At 43.6% G+C, this 22,963-nt stretch overlaps 1 protein-coding gene across 2 annotated transcripts in view; it reads left to right on the top strand.

The window, feature by feature from the left end:
* Positions 1-22,963, top strand: part of FGD5 (FYVE, RhoGEF and PH domain containing 5) — a 188,869-nt gene that overhangs the window by 21,110 nt on the left and 144,796 nt on the right. For both annotated transcript variants that reach the window (XM_020981127.2, XM_020981128.2), the window contains exon 2: positions 4,293-7,191. In XM_020981127.2, the coding sequence (XP_020836786.1) occupies positions 4,293-7,191 (2,899 nt within the window). The remainder of the gene's footprint in view (positions 1-4,292; positions 7,192-22,963) is intronic.

Here is a 22,963-nt window from a genome sequence, read left to right as displayed (position 1 = left end):
GTGGCTTCCCATGGACACATTCACCACTCAGGGTGGGAGGAATGAACAGTTGTGAGGGGAGAGGTCCTTAGCTATGGAAGGAACATAGAAGATGGGAGGGCAATGGGAGGAGCCTCCACCAGCTAATCTATTTTTTACCACTACCACCATGTCTACTCTTGGCACAGAGCACAAAAGGTAACCCTAGTTCTCCTCAATCTCCTCAGTGGTTCCAGGGGTGGGAAACCTGTGGCCTCAAGGTCACACGTGGCCCTCTGGGTCCTCAAGTGTGGCTTTTTGACTGAGTCCAAGCTTTACAGAACACATCCTTTTATTAAGGGGGTCTGTTCTGTGAAGTTTGGATTCAGTCAAAGGGCTGCACTTGAGGACCTAGAGGGCCACGTGTGTCCTTCTAGGTCCTTGGGTGTGGCTTTTTGACTGAGTCCAAGCTTTACAGAACACATCCTTTTATTAAGGGGGTCTGTTCTGTGAAGTTTGGATTCAGTCAAAGGGCCACACTTGAGGACCTAGAGGGCCACGTGTGGCCTCGAGACCACAGGTTCCCCACCCCTGCAACCTCTTGGTGTCCTCTGACATGTTGCTCACATCCTTCTTCACAAAACTTTCTCCTCTCTTGTCCTTTGTGACGCTGCAATCAACCAAGTAATCAATCAGCAAGGCAGCTGGGTGACCCAGTGAACTGAGTGCTGGATTAGGAGTCTGGGAGATCTGAGTTCAAATCTGACATCAGACCCTTACTAGCTGTCACTTAATGCCTGCCTGCCTCAGTTTCATCAATTGTAATATGGGCATAATATGAATACCTACTTCCCAGGGTTGTTGTGAGATAATATTTGTTAAGCATTTAGCATAGGGCCTGGCACATAGTAGGGGCTTAATAAATACTTTTTTCCTTCCTTCAACAAGCATTTACTAAGCCCTTATTATGTGCCAGGCAATATTAAAGTCCTGGAGATGCAAAGAAACAGTAAAACTCATCCCTGCTCTCAAGGAAAGAACTTTTTTTGTCTTCCAGTATTAAAAGGATGATGGTGGAGACCACAACCTGGCCATCAGACGGAAACTCTCTTGAATAATCACTCCACTTAGTGCTGGTAGAGTAGACAGTGTCTCAGGTTCTTGGCCCAAGGCTGGGCTGCCTTCTAGGACTGTTCCGGAGGAGACATCCACCATTCCCTGGAAGCATTTCTCCTTGGGCATTTCTCTATTCCTGTGAAGCCACTTTCTTCTCTGTGAGCTGCTCCCTGAGCCAGGTCTGGCTTCATGGAACCCTTGCCATCTTCTTTGCTAGGTCTGGTGTTTGCTTTTATGACATGGATGAAACTTTACCCCAGAACAGTTCATTCCTCCATCCTTTGATAGCCAAGGAAATCCCACACTTGGCGTGGGAGACCCTGACAGAGAGTGAGGTTCTACTGTTCTTTTCAAATTGAGTGGGAAGAGGGATAACATTAGCACAGAAAACATTTGCCTATTTGTTTCCAGATCGTTATCTGGTGAGTATAAAATAGTCAGGTTTTGCCAAGAGGGAGAGGCTTTTTGTCTAGAACATGCCAACCTCTTGGCATTGTCTTTTCTTAGGGGAACATGACTCCCAACAGGGCAGCCTTCTTCCAGAGGAATCTCCAAAGATTGAATTCATGCAGTGTCTAAGATTCATCTAGACGGGGGTGACCCAGGCCCATCCCACAGTCCTGGGCTGGGCATGGAGGGAGGCTCACCCTTGATATGTCCCAGAGCAAATTGCTATTTAGGTTCAGGTTGGACTCTGAGTCCCTTCCAACTCTGAGATTCTATGATATGGGTCCCTCACCTGGGTATGAGGCTTGGCTGGACAGAGAGTTTTAATTACAAATCGAACCTGAGCACATCTGTGTTTCCCATGAAAAGAATCCACCTCCAGCCGTTTTACCTTCAGATAATTCAAGTATTGAACACTGTGTTCAGAAGTTAAATAAACTCTATTCCTTCCTCATCTTGCCCAGCCTTCAAGGCCTGGTTCAAGCCTCAGTTTCTCTGGAAAGCTTTCCCTGATCAGAATCATGGAATATCAAAGCTGGAAGAGATCACAGCGGTTGCTGGGTCAGGGGTGTGCTGGAGCTAACTAGTACCAGCTTATATTTTGGAGCTGATGGTTAAATTTTTAGTGTGAGCTTTTACACCTCAGAAATCAGCAGATGCTACAAATGAGGACTTGATTTGCTGTTTTATTGATTGTGTAGACCAGAGGTGGGGAACCTGTGGCCTTGAAGCCACATGTGGCCCTCTAGGTCTTCAAGTGCAGCCCTTTGACTGAATCCAAACTTCACAGAATAAAATCCCTTGATAAAAGGATTTGTTCTGTAAAACCACTGCAGCCTGCAGGCTGTGATCTCTCCTCTTGACTGTCCCTTGGCACCCGACCAAGTGCTGTGTATGTGCCCAGGAGGGGGCTTAGGGAAGGAATCTCTGCTGGATATATGAATAAAGGAGCTGCTAGTTTTACAACTGCACTAAGACTTTTGGGACACCTTGCGTAGGCCCAAGCCCGATCTTTGGGTGTTGGGTTTCAGCCCCAGGATTCCATGTAGAAGGCCCCTTCGCTTGGTTTCCAGCATAAGTCTTGGGTAGTAACAGTGTTTGGCAGGCTACAGTACTTCCATCATCATGACTTGGGATAATATGTCTTATCTTTGGGTGTCTCTCACTGAATCACAGGATGTCAGAGCGGGAAAGGACCTTTGAGATCATCAAATCCAACTCTGGTTCTGTTTTGAACGGAAGAAGCACCTGAGACCCAAAAGTAAATGGCTCAAGGTCACATAGCAAGTTAGTAGCAGAATCAGGATGAGAATCCAAATCTCCTGTCTCCCATGTAGGACTCAGAGCCAGCGTTGTGTAATGACTAGGGCACTGGGTTCAGATCTTCCCTCAGATACCTGCTAAGTTGCCCTGGGCAAACCACGTAGCCTCTCTTTATCTGTAAAATAAGAGGGTGAGAATGGATGGCTTCCTTTTTTGTGAGGCAATTGGGGTGAAATGACTTGCCCAGAGCCACACAGCTAGTGAGTGTTATGTGTCTGAGGCTGGATTTGAACTCAGGTCCTACTGACTCCAGGGCCAGTGCCCCAAATGGATGGCTTCTAAAGCCCCTGCCAGCTCTAAATCCATGATGCTACGACCACAGAGTTGGGGCAAAGTCCCAAGTTCTTCATTTTGTAGATAATTGCTAGAGTAACTGAGAGGTGTTAGCTTAGGATCATGGAGTGTTGTAGCCGGAAGGGATACCCGGTCCAATCTCTTCATTTTGTAGAAAAGAAAACTAAGGCCCAAAGAAATAACTTGAATCTGGCCTCAGACACTTGACACTTACTAGCTGTATGACCCTGGGCGATTGCCTCACACACACACAAAAAGTTAAAGCCAAACTTCCTTTCTTAAGAAAAAAAAAGAAAAGAAAAGAAATAACTAGCCATGTCACCCCTCACTCAATAAACTCCAGTGGCTCCCTATTACCTCCAGGATCAAATATGGCATTCATAGCTTTTTTTTTTTTTACAACCTGCCCCCTCCTCCATTTCCTGAATTATTACATGTCACTACCTTCCACATACTCTTGGTCCAGCTAAACTGGCCTTCTGGCTTTTCCTCACACAAGACACTCTATCTCTCATTTTCATGTCTTTGCACTAGGCATCCCCCCTACCTGGAACATGCCTCTCTTCAACTTCTACCTCTGGGAATCTCTGGTTTCCATCAAGTCTATTCAAAAGCCATCTTCTGTTTGATGGCCTTCCTGATCCCTTCCCCCAAGTTCTAGTGCTATCCCCCCAAAAAAGTCACCTTGTATCTGTTTTGTATCTTATTTCCCTCTTTAAAGTGTAAATGTCTTGAGTATAGAGATTGCTTCATTATTGTTTTTGTATTTTTAGAGCCCTCACATATTATGTGCAAAATCAATGTTTGTTGACTGATTGATTGTCCATAGTGACACAGGTAGTAAGTGGTAAAGTTGGAATTTGAACCCAGGTCCTCAGATTTCCCAAATTCACCATTCTTCCCATTTGCCCAAACTGCTCCCACTAAGGCTAGCAGGTCAGAGCCAAGATATGAACCAAGTTCTTTTGACTCCAAATGTAGTGGTCTTTCCACTACAACATGATGTACCCAGTCTAGCATTCTTCCCACTAAACCAAGCTGCCTCATAGACAGTTCTAATGAGCTCTAATACCTCTAATGAGAGGTATTTTTTAGAATCTAAAAGGCAAGAAATTGTGTGTGTTTTAACTTCCTTTTTCTCTTTCTCTTTTTAGATTCCCCAAAGCCCCCATTAGCACCAAAGCCCAAGACTGCTGGTCACTTCACGCCAGTAGCGGTCTCCAAGTTTCCTCCATCCCCCCGTTCAGATATTCTTCACAGTCCGAACTCTATGTCTAGGGGACCCAAACCGCCCATTGCTCCAAAGCCCAAGTTGGCCACTACCACCAGGGGGAAAACTCGTGTGTACATGAAGAACGCCTTCAACAAATGCAGCAATGGGAAACTGGTCTGTTCGGATGGAGAGCTGTATGAAGGGAATCAGTCCAACCCTGAATGCTCAGAATCAGAAGCCGATGATGAATACATCTTAGTCACTGAAACTCGGCTGACGGAGGGCGACTACAAAGTGTTGGAGCAGGAGCCTTGCTGTGCAGAGAATGAGAAGTTGGCATCTTTGCCCACAACCAGGGAGGAGGAAACCGAGGCAGAGGACCCCTGTTCCAGCAACTGCTCCAGCAGCTTTGAGGCCAAGGTAGAAGAGACAGAAGAGGACTCTCTAAGCTCCACTGACCGAGTGGATGACTCAAATGAACTGACACTAGGTGGGGACTCTGAGAGGACTGACCAGTCTTTACAAGGATCCCCAGGAGGAACTGAGACCCAAGACCCCATGTATGAAAATACTGGTGAGGACACAGACTGTGAAAATGATCATGGTGAAAAGGATAAGCTTTTCATGAGCAAGGAAGGAGACAGCCTGATAGAGAACCAAAATGGTTACAGTTTAGAAAGGAAGAGGCTTTGTTCCAATAGCGAGGATTGCAACAATATTATTTTAACCCACATAGCTTCAGATGAGCCAGAGGCCAGTGGTGAGCAGCCAGGGGACCCTGAAGAATCATTGGATGTTGGGGATGCCAACAGTGAAGAGTGTGTTGATGCAGAACCAAGTTCATCAGACTGTTATGATGCTTCTGATAGTCCCCCTGCTGAAGGGGAAACTGAGGCAGGGGGAAATGAAGCTGAAAATGAGTGTAATGAAGGGTTAGAACCCTGCAGTGAGCTCAATGAGACTGACTTAGCCATAGAAGATCCTAAAATCATAGACTGGGAAAACGAAGACACTGTGGACAGTGGTGATCAAGATGCTGAGGTAAAAGATGGCCAAGAAGAAGAAGAAGCAGCCATCCAGGGTGTGGGAGAAGACACTCAAGACGCTGAAGACGTGTTGAAGGAGGAAGCTGCTGATGAGAGCTGCCAGATTATTCCTTTTGAAAGTGAAGGGAATGATGAGCTCTTGGATTCCCTTCCAGGACATTCATTTGCCTTTCTCCCAACTGAAAGCACATCTTTTTCCAGTGACAGCTATTATCCTCTCTCTGAATCAGTGAAAGAATCAGAATCTGGAGTTGAGGCAGACTCGGGGTCAACTTCAATGGGGTTTCTTGTTACAGGAAGTAGAATTGAAACCACTTTGAAGGAAAACCATGAAGGAAGAGGAGAAGCAGATGATGTTTCTGGAGATGGTATGATTCTCCCAGAACAGATGCAAGATGATAAGCAGGCCCCCGTGACTGGACTTGGAAATAACCAAGGTGGATCTCCAGAGGATGAGACTTTTGAGGTTCCTTCAGTAGTGATTGTGCCAGAGGAAACCCTGGATGATGAAACAGTAGATGACTCCCTCATTGACCCCTACGTGATGGGAGTTAGCCTGATCCACCGAGATGAGAACACTTTTCCAGGAGGAAGGGGATACTCTGAAACAAAAGGAGAAGAAGGCACTCAGAGCTGCATTAAAGAAGAAATTAATGCTGATGCTGATAATGGCCTGATTACTGTGGATAGGAAAAACATTGTCACAAGGGCCCGGTCTCACTCCGGGAAAGTACCGGGCTATGTCCCGGAAACTGTTCCTGAAGAAACAGGGCCAGAGACTGATTTGCTGACCGCGGACAGCAGGCATGCAGGGCAAGAAGGAAATAAGGCTCGGCTGCCAATGGAAGGGAAACCACTGGAAATCAACAGGGCCTTGCCAGCCAAGCCAAGAAGCTTTATCTTGTATCCTCGGTCTTTCTCTGTGGAAGGCCGAGATCTTCCCATTTCTTTGTACCGAGAGTTGGAAGAATCTGTGTTGGATGATGGCAGGATAAAAAGGAAAGAGGATAATCTTTCTTTGCCTTGTGTTATTGGGTCCTCGGGGAGCTTCTCCCAAAGAAGCCATCTTTCTTCCAGCGGCATGTCAACCCCATCTTCTGTTGTGGATATCCCACCTCCCTTTGACCTGGCCTGCATCACAAAAAAGCCAATCACAAAGAGTTCCCCCTCCCTTCTGATTGATAATGACTCTCCTGATAAATACGCAAAGAAGAAAAAATCATCCTTTAAGAGATTCCTAGCCCTGACATTCAAAAAAAGGACTGAGAACAAAGTCCACGTGGATGTCAACGTTTCCTCCTCCAGATCCTCTTCAGAATCCAGTTACCACGGGCCCTCGAGGGTCCTAGAAATTGACAGGAGGAGCCTCAGCAATTCTCCTCAGCTCAAGTCTAGATCCGGGAAGCTTCGAGCTTCGGAATCTCCCTCCTCCATCATCTTTTACAGAGACATGAAGAGGAAAGGGGCCGCCTTCAGCCGGAGTGTGTCCAGAGTGGAGTCATTTGAGGACCGCTCCCGGCCTCCGTTCCTCCCTCTTCCCCTGACGAAGCCAAGGTCCATTTCGTTTCCCAATGCAGACACTTCGGATTATGAGAACATCCCGGCAATGAACTCAGATTATGAAAACATCCAAATCCCTCCTCGGAGACCTACGAGGGCTGGAACGTTTACCAAGCTTTTTGAAGATCCCAGCAGGGCATTGTCAACAGCAAATGAGAATGATGGCTATGTGGACATGAGCAGTTTTAATGCATTTGAGACCAAGCAGCAGACCACAGATCAGGAAACAGAAAGGTACCGTAAAGTCTCATGTCCCTCTGGTTCGTTTTAACTTGGGAAACTGATCTGATTTCCATGGCAGATGAGTTTGACACTTGACTTTGAAAGATAGATTCTTGCAATTATTCTAAACTAGCAATCTTTCACCACCCACCAAAATAAACACCCTAAATTAAGACACATACATTTTCATTGCAGATATACACAGGAAAGTTTCACTTATTTAAAAGAATTTTTATATCACAGAAAACCCAAGGTGCTGTAAGCTAAATGTTTAATGAACCTGGGTGGTTAAGTGGTACATCTGGGCCTGATTCAGTATTAATTTGTTTCAAAGTGAGTCGGAGATGCTAGAATTATTGATAACAGTGGTCAAGGTTGTCAAACTGAATACTTCAGCCCTCCACCCCCCAATAAATATCTTTATCCATTCTCCTAACCAGCCAATTCAAATCTCCAGTTAATTTTGTGGCGGGTACGTAAGGCCTGGAGGAGGTGCAGTTAAGCCTCACTAAGTGTTTGAGTGAAGTCCAATTTGGATTAATAAAGAGCCTGAATTATTGAAGATTTTAAGAGAAATGCAGTCTGGTCACTTTCAGTTCTATCCAGTAACTCAAGTTAATGAAGTATTGCCAAGTGGATATTCTTAGGGGACCTGCAGTAATGAATAGATAAGAATGATTTGCAATTAGCAGTTAGGAATTGCTGGTTGGTAAAGGGAGCCTTGAGCGCTTTGAGAGAGTTTGTTCTCTTGAGTGTTTTAAATATCCCATTGCCCCTCTCAGAGCAACCCTTCATAGTTGCTCCTCCCAATCCCCTAATCTTAGAGACACTGTTAATTTGCCTCTTTGGTAACAAAAGGATTTATAGAACAAAAATAAGCTAGTTTAGAGAAGCTAGATTTTCGTTTGGAAGATATGGACATATATTACCCAGAGTAAAGGAGGCGGTGGAAGAAGACACTAGTGCTAACAATGATATATCATCATTGGTAATAGCTAAGAGGGCCGAAATGCAAAGGGCCTTTACGTTTCAATATAGTCCAAAAAAAAGGGAAAAAAACCAACATGCATATATATGTATATACACATACATATACACATACATATACATATACATACACATATACATACACATACACATACACATACACATACACATACACATACACATACACATACACATACACATACATATACATATATAGAGATGGAAGGACCCTGCAACTGGTCTAATCCATTAGCTAAAACAAGAATCTCTTTCATAACATCCTCCATCCCCTGCTTGGTCAACTTCAAACAACAAGAATAATGATAATAATAACAACAATAATGCTGGCTAGCATTCACATAGCAGAAAGTTCTGTACATGTACCATCTCATTTGATAGTCACAACAACCATGGCTAGTAACGAAGCTAATGATCATATCTCCTACCCTACCTTCTCTTCTCAAGTCCTTTAATCCTTTCAGCCACTCTCAATAATGAGAGATGATCCCATTGACCTGGGGTGTTTAACAATTCTAGTCTAATACTCATCAGAATCACCACACATGCCAAATGAATATCATTTGAATGAATGAATTATTATTGTAATGCCTTACTGACAATCTAACAAAGACCAGACAAAGTGAGGAAGATTCCCATGGGATCCTAGAATCAGATCTGGAACTAGAGGAGGCTTTAGTGGACATAAAATCCAACCCTTTGATTTTACCTACAAGGGAACTGAGGGTCATAGAGGTGAAATGACTTACCTAAAATAATACAGAAAGTAAGTGACAGAGATGGAATTTGAACTCGGGTCTTCTGACTCCAAATATAAAACTCTCCACTATAACAAATTATCCTCAAGGCTGAGATGTCCGTGACCAACAATCAGAAAGTAAGGGTTTCTTCTGTTTGCTAACAGGTCTATGGACCAGAAAGAAAGCAAAGGTACAGGGAAGGCTGGGTGGAGAATCTGTGTTGAGACAGAGCAGCCTGCAATGGATGATCCCCAAGGTGTTTTCCCACCCTAAAAAGTCCATGGCTAACTAGTTCTATTGGTTAGCACATGCACGGTGCTGATGAGGTCAAGGTCATGGGTCAGATGGCCAGGTGAGTTGGATGACTTTATCACAGACCTCTAGCCACAGATGGTGCCCTGAAATCACACCCAACTACCCAGAAAAATATGCACTGTTGGTTAGAGAGGAGAGACTGTAGATAGCTGAGATATAGACCATCCAATTGGAAAAGCAATGCAAAGCTTGGGCTCTGGTGTGGTGGCAAGAATGTTGCACCTGAAGTCACAGGAGCTAAGTTCGAATCTCAGCTCTTTTACTTACTACCTGTGTGACGGTAGGCAAGACACTCTGCCAATCTTGATCTTTAAATGTTCTCATTTGTAAAATGAATGGGTTGCTCCCCATTGCCTCTTCTAGATCTAGAACCATGACCCCTGTTGATGTACCATCATTTTCATCATCTTGTACAGAGGATGGTACTTTAGTATTTGGGATCTGAGAAGCATCCTACTCACAGACTGATAATTTGAAGGGACTTAATGAAGCCATCTTATGCAACCCCTACCCTAACCATGAATCCCTGATACAAAATCACCAAAAAGTGATCATCCAGCCTTTTCAGACTGGAACCCCAAATGATGGGGAAACTCACTAACTCCCCATACTGCCCTTTCCAGTTCTGGATATCTTGGGCTGTTAAGAGGCATTTTCTTATATCAAACTGATACCTCCCTCCCTTTCAGCCTCCATTTGTTTCCTCTGGGAATAAGCAGAATGAGTCTAACACTGTCCACATAATAGCCTTTAAGATTTGAATAAAATGACCAGTAGCTTTCTCTTTTCCAGGCTAAATATCCTTAGTTTCTGTAATTACTAAGCCCTATGGCATGGTTTCTAATGTCTTCAGTCCCCCTGGTCACCTTCCTTACTTCAGCTCGTCAGCATCCCTCCTAAAAAGATGGCACCCAAACCCAAGCACTACATGATGATGACTGCAGCAGGCATATTACATGCCTATTGTGCATGAGGTACTATGTGTTAGGCACTGATGATGTATAGGCAAAAAATGTCAGAATTCTTGGCCTCAAGAAGCTTATGTTCCTTTAAAGAATACAACATGTCCAGATATAAACACAAAATAATTTGAGGAAGGGAGAGCACCTGTAGCTGACAGGTTCAGCGAAGGCTTCTTGAAAATATAGGAAACTGAGCTGAGCCTTGAAAGAAGACAGTGATTCTGAGGAGTCATGAGGAGGGAGCATTTCAGACAAGGAGATAAGCTATGTGAATGTATGGAGATTCCATTTGACTTGAAGATCAGAGGGTGGAAAGGGGACTAATGGAAAATAAGACTGGAAAAATAGGCAGGAGCCAGACCGTAGTTCCAACCTCTATACTTGGTCTGGCTCAGGCAAATTATCGCTAGACTACCAATTCCATAGGCGGCAACTAGGTGGCACAGTGGGTAGAGTGGAGTCCAGGCCTGGAGTCAGGAAGACTCATCTTTCTGAGTTCAAATCTTGCTTCAGACACTGTGTAGCTGTGTGACCCCAGGCAAGTCACTTAACCCTGTTTGCCTCAGTTTCCTCATCTGCAAAATGAGTTGGAGAAGGAAATGGCAAACCACTCTAGTATCTTTGCCAAGAAAACCCCAAATGGGGTCATGAAGAATCAGACATGACTGAAACCACTGAGCAACAACACCAGTGCCCTCACTGTGGGTGCTCCGTGAAGGCAGCTAGGTGGCACAGTCAATAGAGTCCTCCACCTGCAGTCAGGGAGACCTGAGATCAAATCCAGACTCAGACGCTTATGAGCTGTGTGACCCTGGGCAAGTCACTTAACCGGTCTGCCTCAGTTTCCTTAACTGTAAAATGTGGATAATAATAATGCTTTCTCTCCCAGGGTTGTTGTCAGAATCAAATAAGATATTTGTAAAGTGTCGTTGATGTTAGTTGTGATAACTTCATTTTCTTAACATTTGCATTATGTCATTTCAAAACATTTATAACTGAAGAGGACCTTAGAGATTACTGGATTTTAGACTTAGAGCAGAGAAGGGTCTTCAGAGCTCAGTCTGTGGCACACAGAAGAATTTATTAAATGTTTGTTTCCTTCTCTTCCCAATTATTTAGAATAATTCTGTTATTTAGAATAGTTATTATAATAATTTCCAGAGGGATATAGTGCTAATAACTAGAGATGTCTCTCCTTGTGTGGGCAGTGGTATCTGAGCTGTGTTTTGACAGAAGCTCAGGATTCCACGAGGTGGAGGTGAGGAGGGAATGCATCCCAGGATTTGGATAGCTGCAGTGTAGAGGAATAGCCAGCAGGCCAGATTAGGAAGTGTTTTAAATGCCCAGTTTTGGTGTTTGTGCTTTATTCTTGAGGTCAGCAGAACAGAGAGCCCTTGCAACAATACTGCTGGAGAGAGACTTCCTCCAGGTTGACATGGGGCCATGGTAGGACCTTAGGACTTCCTTTAGCTAAAATTATCCAGTTCATTTCTTCATTTTGTAGGCGGTAAGACCGAGGACCAGAGAGGTTAGGTGACTTACCCCTTAGCCACAGGTAGTAGTAGCAGAGCTGATTTAAACCCAAACATTCTGGTTCAAGCTTCAGCACTCCTTCTGCTTCAGTCCAGACACCAGGCTTCAGCCATCCCACCATATTATTGTGCAATCTCCATTTCTCTGTCTTGTTTCCAAGGACATTATGAGAGGCTCTGTTCAGAGGCTTAACAGAAGGTAGGTATGCTTTGGTCCATGACGTTCCTCTGATCTGCTCATCAGACTAGTCTGTTGGAGTAAAGCACATTAGCAGCATTTTTGAGCCCTCCTGAAACATGCTAATGAGAGAATCCAATGATCCTTCATTGACAGAATGCTGCTGTCTGAAGCCAGTTCAGTGACCATGCCTTGAAAAGAGATGTGGTCCACAGGCTGCCATCTGTTAGAGGAACGTTTAGGGAATTTTAAGTCTATCACAACACCCGGAGGTTGTGACTTGGCCATGCTTGTGTGCTTCCATGGAACACCTGTCATTTCTTAGGGAAGGGGCTAAGTCTCAGCTTTCTCCCAAGGTCAGGTCTGATGTAGGCATTTCAGATCCCTATTGCCACTACAGTCAAATATAAATGACCCTGTTTGGTTTCCAAAACCTTTCACAAACCGAATGAAAGCATTTACTCTGCACAGATCACTATGCCAAGTCCTTGAAATGCAGAAAGCAAAGACAGTCCCTGCTCTCAAGAGGCTTACATGCTAATGGGGGAGAGAGCGCATGTGGAAGGATTCAGCATCAAGTCAAATGAAAAAGTCCTATGGTTCTTCTATGCTAATGCTAATCTTCCTTGATGTTATTTCCACTGATAAAACTGTATCAGTTCCTGTTGTTGAGTCATTTGGCAGGCCAAGAACTATTTAGTTCCTATGTCTAGAGTAGAGGCAGCTCTAGTATCTGGAGAAGTAGTTGCCAGCCAGTACCTCCGTGGGGGTTGCTCACAGGATGATGGCCATGGTCGCTGGCATGGAAGCATGACTGTCCCAAAGGCTGCTGGACTCAGGGTCCTAGGAAGATGGCAGTCAAGGTGTGGTGGTGATACTGGTCTGACCTGTCTAGCACATCCTGCCTTCTGCCTCTCTACTAGGTTTCCCCACTGTTGGCTAGGCTAGCCCACCTGCCCTGTGGATGCCAATTGACTGGCAGTTAGTTGGTGAGGATGGTTGCTTTGTTAGGTGATGGCTCTGAAGCTGGTCAAGGGGAGTTCTACCACTCCCAAGACTCTGGCATGCATCAGCCTATTAGTAGCAGTTGTTACTGGTGGTTACTCACTGGATATTCCCTGTTGCATTCCATGATCCTGCCCCACTGCATTTCTCTCCATTCCTTACCCATGATATTCCATCTCTCATCTCTGAGCCTTTGCTGTTCTCAGTGCCTGGAATGGACACCCTCCTCACCTCTGCCTCATAGAATATCTAGACTAGTTAGGGTAGGGGTGGGCTACATGTGGTCTCAAGGCCACATGTGGCCTTCTAGGGCCTTGGATGCAGCCTTAACCTGAGTCCAAACCTCACAGAACAAATCGCCTTAATGAAATGATTCATTCTGTAAAACTTGGACTCAGTCAAAAGACCACATTCAAGGACCTAAAAGGCCACGTGTGGCCTTGAGGCCATAGATTCACCACCCCTGAACCCAACCATTCATTTTGCACAGAAATAAAATGAGGCCCAGCTTTCTTTTTTTCCCCACAGTACCACAAAAGTGATTGAATCATGTTTAGTATAGTTTTCACGTCGTGTGTTTTATTGTATGTTTTGTTGTCCAGTCATTTTTCAGTGGTGTCTGACTCTTCATGACCCCATTTGGGGTTTTCTTGGCAGAGATGCTGGAGTGTTTTGCCATTTCCTTCTCCAGCTCATTTTACAGATGAGGAAACTGAGGCAGACAGGGTTAAGTGATTTGCCCAGGGTCACATAGCTAATAAGTGTCTGAGGTCAGATTTGAACTCAAGAAGTTGAGTATTCTCGATTCCAGGCCCACTGCACCACCCCTAGCTGCCCATTACTGTATTCTAAATGCATGCAAAATGCTAAACCATAGTCATTTTCAGTTAGCTAAATATATGGGACTCACCAGAGTGCCTCATTTGTCTGCAGTAGGATCTAGACCTGGAATGAAACCTATGGTGAACATAATATAATCATTTTGTGATGATTCAGAGGGTACTTCTACGTAGTTCAGGGCCACAGGATGTTTATTCTATGCCTAAGTTCTTAACTGGACAAGACCATAGTGAAGGAGATTGAGGAGAAGACTAGGTAGAAGAGGTAGTGACCCAAAGAGGAGAGAATCTAGACACTGTGTATATATGGGGAGCGGGAGACACAAAAGAGAAGAAGCAAGTTACCGTACCCCAAATCTAGATTACTTACTTGCCATAGGTCTTCTTCTCATAGGAATAGAGGGCTAAATTAGCGAAGCAGGAATTTTTACTAGTTGGTCTCCAGATAAATAGGAGTTAGCTCTGCTTTTGAATGATCGCCATCATCAGCCTAGGCATTCTGTCTCCAGAATAGACCCAGTGACCTTCTCTATACTGATATTCCGTTTGCCGCCCATTGAGAGGTTTTGTTTCTTAACTGATGGCTACTAAGTCTCACTGGAACTTAATGCATAGAAACAGTATTTGTTGTACCTGGCAAAATCATCAGCTTTGGTTGTGTTTGTGATTTTATTCCTGAAACCAATTTTATATTTATTTTCTCTATTTTGATGTTAACAAAAACTATCTCAAAAGAGCACTCTCAGATACACAGTAAGAAAGAAAAAGAGGATTGCCCATGAAACTGTGTATCTCTATTATATAATATTTACTTGCTTTTAAAGTATATGATAAATTTCACATTTAACTTTCAAAGCTGTCCTGCTTGTTCCAGTTTCCTTCTTACCTTCCTTCTGTTCTCTTATGTTCATTTCTTTAAAAAATACTGCAATTACCCTCTTTTCTTTTGTTTTCTTTTCTTTTTGGTGGGGCAAGCCTCTTGCCAACCACTTTTCCTTTCTACTCTCCCACCTTTGGGAAAAAAAAGCAAAACAAAACCTTTATAGCAAATACTCATAGTGAGGCAAAACACATTCTCGCGTTGGTTTTTCCCTTGCATTTTCCATCTTGGGTCCGTCACTTCTCTGGCAGAAAGTGAGTAGCGTGCTTCTTGGCAGGTCTTTGGGAATTGTGGTTGTCATTATATTGATCAGAGTTCTTGTGTATTTGAAAATTGCTTTTTTCTCTTCATGCAAAATATTCTTATGGCTATTGAACTTTGTTGTTTGCTGATAAGTGTTAGATCTGTGAAACCACAAAATGTCGGGGTTCAAATGCCCTTTAGATGGGCTGCCTCAGGAGTGGTGATCTGCACAACATCGTGCAAATAGTAAACAAGAAGTCTGGGATTCGAACCCAGAACTCTGATTCCAAGTCCAAAGCTCTCCCCATTGCCTTGTGCTGCCTCTCATTATGTGTGACCTCCTAAAATGAAGATGTCTTACAGTCTCGTTGATTAATGTGCCTATTTGTACATCCTATGTGTTTGTATGTCAAACTCCCTCTGACTAATTCTATCTGTCCCGGGGACTATGTGGCCTCAGTGAGGGTGCATTACAGCATCTCTGACCAGCCCTTTGGCATTGCTGTCTGCCCAGAGGCCAAAAGCCTGCTTACTGTTATAAATATATATTTATCCATATACATTTCTTTTGACAAATGAACCTACACAGAAGTTTCATTAAGTTTCAGCAAATGGAGCTAGAAAATGCAATAGAAATTATTACCATCTTGCCTCTATCACCTCCTAATGTGCATGATTACACTGCTCATTGAAATTGACTGATGAGAAGATTCACTTTTTAATTTTCTGACTAAAAAAAAAAGGACCATCTGCAGTAGTTTTATACCAATAATTTTTAATTAAATGTAATAAAATTTATAGGAAAGGAGCTAATAAGAAAAGCACATCAGGAGCACATTTATTGTACTGCTACCCTGGCGGGATGGAAGCCCTGCCTGTGCCCTCTCATAGAGCGATAATGTAGAGAACCTTCAAACAAAGCTTTCATTTGTCCTTAAAGAGGCAGCTTGGTCTAGGGGAAATCAGACCATGCTTCAGGTCCAAAGTCTTGGGTTCGAGTTATAACTCTGTCACAGGATATCAGCAGAAAAGTTGACATTGTGGTTCAGAGGAAAGGGTCAGTGTAGATTTAGAGTCAAACACTCTAGTTTCAACTACAAGCTCTTGCTAACTTAAGGCCTAAATGACTTGGGCAAGTCATTTGCCTATTCTGAGCCTCAGTTTCCTCATCTGTAAAATGAGAGGGTTGGACTTCTAGGGATGCCTTCTAGCTCTAAATCTGTCACCTAATCACTTATCCTTTCTGAGCCTTAGTTTCTTCATCTGCAAAATGGGAATACAGTAATAGTATCTGTGCTGCCTAATGCCCAGGACCATTCTGGAATTACCTAAAGAGAACCACAATTTCATTGGTATGAATGGACCACAGATGGTACAGTTTGGAATTCTTCAGATTCCATGACTTGATGTGGCAAAAAAAAAAAAATTCAGAGGTGACAAGGTGGTGCAGTGGTTAGAGTAGTAGACTTGGAATCAGGAAGACTTGAGTTTGAATTCTGTCTCAGGCACATCTAATTTTGTGACCCTGAACAAGGCATCTCCGTCTTCCTCAGTTTCCTCATCTATAAAATGGGGATATTAATAATAGCTATCTCCGAGGTAGTTGTGACGATCAAATGAGATAATATATGTAAAGTGATTTGTAAATCTTAACATACTATGTAAATGCCAGCTATTATCCTCCTCATCATTGAGAGACCTAGTGGTGAGATGAGTAGTTAGCTTGTAAGCTCCTGGAGACAAGGGGTTTTGGCTTTCTTTGCAGTCCCAGTGCTCAGCTTAGCACAGCGCTTGGCACACAGTGGGTGCCTAATAAATGCTTATTGTATTGACTGGCTGGTGATAATGATGAAAATAGACATGATGTGGTTTTATGTTCAGAAAAACAATTCTTATTGCCCCTGGGAGGTGTAAACCTCTCCAAATCTGAGACGGAAACACTACACGAGTTCTTTGGGGGAAAAGTTAGATGGAATCATTGTGAGATTGGGGGCACGTCACATGGTTGGACCTCAGTCTGGTCAATAAAATGGGGATAAATGTGACATATCTTTATAAATTAACCAACAAGTATTTATTAGGTGCACACTACGGGTCAGATACTGTGAACAATTCCTATTCTCAAAGAACTTATGTTCTAATGGGGATTAGAAAACGAGTACACATATAAGCACCAACATACTGTTTTAAAATATGTGTGTATATTATATAAAATATATATATATATATATATATATATATATATATATATATGGAGAGTGAGTGTGTGTGTGTGTGTGTGTGTGTGTGTGTGTGTGTGTGTGTGTGAGAGAGAGAGAGAGAGTGAGAGAGAGAAGAGAGAGAAGTATAAGGTAGTTTGGGAGGGAGGACACTAGCAATTGGGATCAGGAAACTCTTGTGTTAAAGATAAAACTGGGCTCTGTGAGGCATTGTAAAAAGAAAAGGCATACTGTGCATGTGGGACGGCCAGTGAAAAGGGATGGGAGATGGAACGCTCTGTGTGAGAAACAGAGAAAAGGCCAGTTTGGCCCAGAGTACAGGAAAGAGAATATCATTTAATGAGGCTGGAAAGATAGACTGGGTCAGGTAGTGAAACAATTTTTAAAGCTCAACAGAGGTGTTTATATTTCATTCTAGAAATGATAGGAAGCCAGCGAAGTTGAATAAGCAGGGAATCAACAGTCAGATCTGTGCTTGAGGAAAATAATTTTGACAGCAGTACATAGGATCAATTTAATTCATTTCAATTCAATAAACATTTATTAAACTCCTGCTATGTTCCAGTGCTAAGTACTGAGGATACAAGAAAGAAAGAAAGAAAGAAAGAAAGAAAGAAAGAAAGAAAGAAAGAAAGAAAGAAAGAAAGAAAGAAAGAAAGAAAGAAAGGAGGGAGGGAGGAGGGAAGAAAGAAGGGAGGGAGGAAGGAAGGGAGGAAGAAAGAAAAAAAGAGAAATTAGGAGGGAAGGAGGGAGGAAGGGAGAGAGAAAGGGACAAAGGGAGGAAAGAGGGAAGGAAAGAAGGAAGAAAGAAAGAAAGAAAGAAAGAAAGAAAGAAAGAAAGAAAGAAAGAAAGAAAGAAAGAAAGAAAGAAAGGAAGGAAGGAAGGAAGGAAGGAAGGAAGGAAGGAAGGAAGGAAGGAAGGAAGAAAGAAAGAAAGAAAGAAAGAAAGAAAGAAAGAAAGAAAGAAAGAAAGAAAGAAAGAAAGAAAGAAATGGAAGGAAGGAAGAGAGAAAGAAAGGAAGAAAGAAAGAAAGAATTAGGAGGGAAGGAGGGAGGAAGGAAGGGAGAGAGAAAGAGAAAAAGAGAGAAAGAAAGTGAGGAAGGGAGGAAAGAAGGAAGGAAGGAAGAAAGAAAGAGTCCCTGCCCTCAAGGAGATTACAAATCAATGGGGAAGCTGAAAAGGTGGGGCAGGAGGAGCAGCCACAAAGGGGTACCACACGAGGGCACGATGTTCCCCAGAGTGGAAGCCAAGCAGAGCTGCTGATAAGAAATCGAGCCACCTGGAAAATTCTGAGCCTTCTATACAGAAAGGTTTGGGGAAGAGCTCATTGCTCTGCTCTCCAGCCTTCCAATCACTGGGGAAAGACAACTGATCAACTTGAGAAGGTGCTGAGTACTGGAAGCTGAGTCAGTCTCCATGGTGATATCAAGCGATCAGCTTATCCTAGAGGAAGCAAAACGTTCCTTGGGGTCAAACCAAGCAGAACTGCCGATGGAGAACAGAGGGTGATAGACTGGAGTGGGAAGAATGCTGAGCCACTAAGATGAATTGGGAGGCTGTTGTAATGATCCAAGTGAGAAGTTATGAGGGCTCGATCCAAGGTGGCAGAGATCCACATGACTGGAGAGAAGGGGCTGGACGTTAGAGATGTTGTGGAATAGACAGACAAGTCAGGAGTTGATTGACTGTGTGGGGTGAGGAAGAGTGAGGAATCAGGATAATGCTTGGGTCTAATCTGGGAGACTAGAGAATGGTGATGTACACAACAGAAAGGGGAAAGCTTTGAAGAGGAGACAATTTGAGGAGAAAGATAATGAGTTCTGTTTTGGACACATTGAGTTTGGGATATCTCAAAGCCATTCAGTGTGAAGTGTCCACTGAATGATTGGTGATGTAGTACCGATTGGTGATGCAGGGCAGCTAGGTGGCCCTGTGGATAGAGTGCTAAGTCTAGAGTCAGGAAGACCTGAGTTCAAATCTGGCTTCAGATACCTCCTAGCTGTGTGACCCTGGACAAGTCATCTAACCCTGTTTGCCTCAGTTCCTCATCTGTGCAGCGAGCTAGAAAAGGAAATGGCAAACCACTGCAGTTCTCTGCCAGGAAAACTCTGGGGTCACAAAGAGTTGGACATGACTGAACTATAAGATTTAGTCACGCTGTTCCTCTACTCAGACACCTTCAGTGGGTCATTATTATCCACTGGGTAAAATTTAAGATCTTCCTCTTGGCATTCAAGTTGCTTTACAAGATGGCCTCATACTGCTTTTCAAACTTTATATTGTGTTACTCCGCTCCTCACACTCTCTGCTATAGCCCTCTATTCCACAAACATGCTCTTCACACTCCTTTCTCCATACTTTCATCTACATTTTTCCCTTTGCCTGGAATTTCCTCAATCCTTTGGGGAGGGGTGGGGATTGGAGGAGCTGGCCAATACCTACTCTTCTTTGAAAGCCTAATTCCAGTGTGTGCCACCTCCTCCAGGAAGCCTCTCTTGATTCTCCTCTCCCCCCAATCTATACCAACCTTCCTTCTCAGCCCTCACATAGCACTTTGTTTGCTATCTCTCTGATGCTCTCATTACGCCATACTGTGTATTACAGCTTTGTTTGCATCTGTGTCTTATCTCCCTCCTTAACTGTAAGTTACATGAGGACAGGAGCCTCCTTATTCCTCTCCTCCAACATTTAGCACAGTGCTTTGAACAAAGTAGGTAACTGATAATTGTTTTGTTGAATGAATGAACAAATTAATGTTTCCAAGTGTAGGGACACAACACATTCACAGAGAAGTAAATGTAGGCTGTATAAGGTAAATAGCGGGTTTTGGCGAGGTCTGGGGCACCAACAACTAAGTTGATCAGGGGCTTTTTGTTCTGGCATGGTTTTTTCTGTTTGTTTGTTTTTTTGCTAGGCAATGGGTTAAGTGACTTACCCAGGGTCATATAGCTAGTGAGTATTATGTGTCTGAGGCTGGATTTGAACTCAGGTCCTCCTGAATCCAGGGCCAGTGCTCTATCCACTGTGCCACCTAGATGCCCCAATTGGGGGCCTTTTGAAGAGCTCACTTGAGCTGAGCTTTGAAGAGAACAATAGATTTAAAGAGGCAGGGTGAGGAGAGAGAACATTCCAGGCATGGGAAATGTGGGGGCACAGAAGTGGGAAATGGAATACTGTATACAGGAGTAGCGAGCAGACCAGTGTGCTCAGACCCTAGAGTTCAGGAGGGTTAGTAATGTGTGATTAACCTGGAAAGACTGGCTGTGGCCCAGTTAGGAAGGGCTTTAAATGCCAAGCAGAGGGGGTTTGTTTGCAGGTAATCCTAGAGGCAATAGGGAACCACTGAAGCTTCCTGAGCAGGAGAGTGACATGGTCAGACCTGTGCTCTAGAACTATCAGTCTGGCATCTGGGTGGCAGATATAGAGAAAAGAGGAGAGAATAGAGGCAGGGAGACCAGGTTTGGAGGCTAATGGAACAGGTACTGAGAGGCTGAAGCCGGATGATGGCTTGTGGAGAGAAGCAAATGAATCCTAGATTGTATATACAGTGCCTGGCATACAGTAGGCACTTAATAAATGTTTGTTCATTGATTTATCGATTGAACTTGGGCTCCTGGAAGATTGGTGATGCACTTGACAGAAACAGGGAGGTTAGGAAGAGGCTTGGGTTTGAAGTAAAAAGGAGTCCAATTTTGAGCATGTTGAGTTTGAGATGCCAAGAGGATATTCAGGGAGAGATGTATTTTTTTGGGGGGGGGGCTTAGGCAATCAGGGCTAAGTGACTTGCCCAGGGTCACACAGCTAGTAATTGTCAAGTGTCTGAGGCCACATTTGAACTCAGGTCCTCCTGACTCTAAGGCCAGAGCTCTGTCCACTGCACCACCTAGCTGCCCCCAAGAGATGTATCTCGAAGTCAATAAGAGACACGGGATGAGAGCTCAGGAGAGAGATCAAGGTGGATTGCATGACTTTGGAATTGATGTACATTGAGATGACTCCTGAACCCATGGGAGTTGATATGGTCAATGAGCGAGAGGAGGAGAGAGAAGAGAAGGCTCCAGTCAGAGCCATGGGGTGTATTCACAACAGAGAGGACAACATCATTGTCTGATCAAAAAAAGTAGACTAATAAGGAGCAGTCAAGTAGGCATGTCCTTGTGTGGGAAGGGAGGAAAGGGAAGGGAACAAGCATTTATTAAGCACCTACTATATGCTTTACAAAAATTATCTAATTTGATCCTCACAACAACCCCAGGAGGTATGTGCTATGATTATTCCCATTTTGTAGTTGTCATTTCAGTTGTGTCCGACTCTTTGTGACCAGATTTGGGGTTTTCCTGGCAAAGACGCTGGAGTGGTCTACCATTTCCTTCTCTAGCTCATTTTATAGATGAGAAAATGGAGACAAACAGGGCTAAGTGACTTGCCCAGGGTCTCCCAGCTAGTGAATATCTGAGGCTGGATTTGAGCTTGGGCTTTACCTGACTCCAGGCCCAGTGCTCTAACCACTGAGCTACCCAGGACCCAGAGAGAAGAGAAGATCCAGATGGATCTGGTGATCCACATTGCCCAACACTCCAGAGAGGCCAAGAAGGAGAAAGAGTGGTAACATTGGACAGAGTTGTTTCAGTCACGTGGTGGGAATGGAAGGCAGATTATAAGGAAATGAAGGCATAAATGGAAGGTGAGGTCATGGAAGGAAGGAATGTTGTGACTTTTTTCTTTTTTTAAGGAATTTAGCTGTGCAGAGATGAAAGGCAACCATTTGCAAGGTTTTTGTTTTTTGTTTGTTTTTTTTAGGGATGGGTGGCATCTGGGAGTATCTGTAGATAGGAGGGAAGGAGCCCATTTGTATGGAGAGGTTTAAAGTTAGGGAGAGAAACATGGGACAACAATTACTACGAGTAGGAGGAAAAGTACTTTAGCTATCTGATCTTTTCATTTTGTACTAGATGCTTTGGGTCATTCCAGTTATGTGTGTGCGTGTGCATGTGTGTGTGAGTGTATACATGTACACACATGCATACTTGCTAATGTGCATGCCTGGGCTCAGAGGACAAGGTATTTTGAAGGTATGTCAAACTCATAGAATTTTGCTGTTCAACCTCATATTCTTACCTTGGTATAATGGAAATAGATTGTAAGGTCCCTGAAGACAGGACCATTTTTATGTCTTTTTGTTCCTCTCCCAATGCCTAGAATGGTGTATTGAATATAATAAGTGCTAAATAAATGCTTACTGAATGAATGAATCTGTACTGAATATAGTAAGTGCTAAATAAATGCTTACTAAATGAATAAATACAAGAAACCTAAGGTCATATAAGGTCATGGGCAGCTAGATGGCGAAGTGGATACAGTGCTGGACCTGGAGTCAGGGGCACCCATCTTACTGCGTTCAAATCTGACTTCAAACCCTTACCAGCTGTGTGACCCTGGGCAAGTCACATCACCCTGTTTGCCTCAGTTTCCTCATCTGTAAAATGAGCTGGAGAAGGACATGGCAGACCACTCCAGTATCTCTGCCAAGAGAGCTCCAAATGGGGTCCCAGAGTCAGACACAGCTGAAATAACTCAACAATAACAACAACAAAGGTCATGTAAAATAAATAAAAGAAACCCAAGATCAGGCCCTGTTTCTGCCTATAACTCATTTGTGTGACCTAGAACAAATCCCATCATCTTAGTTTCCTGATGAAGAAAATGGGATAATAATTATAGGATCACAGATTTAGACAACAGATGCTCAAAATCCATTGTCTTGTAAACGAAGTCAAGCTCTCAGAGAAATCAGGATGAAATCCTTAACAAATTCAGATTTTACTGAGTGCTGGAGATGGTTCTGAGTTGGCCCCCTTAGGGGGC

The sequence above is a fragment of the Phascolarctos cinereus genome, unplaced genomic scaffold, assembly GCF_003287225.1.
Source record: "Phascolarctos cinereus isolate Bilbo 61053 unplaced genomic scaffold, phaCin_HiC Scaffold_4;HRSCAF=312, whole genome shotgun sequence".
Taxonomy (NCBI): domain Eukaryota; kingdom Metazoa; phylum Chordata; class Mammalia; order Diprotodontia; family Phascolarctidae; genus Phascolarctos; species Phascolarctos cinereus.
The sequence above is the reverse complement of the archived record's forward strand: the minus strand, read 5'-3'. Positions and strand labels throughout refer to the sequence as shown.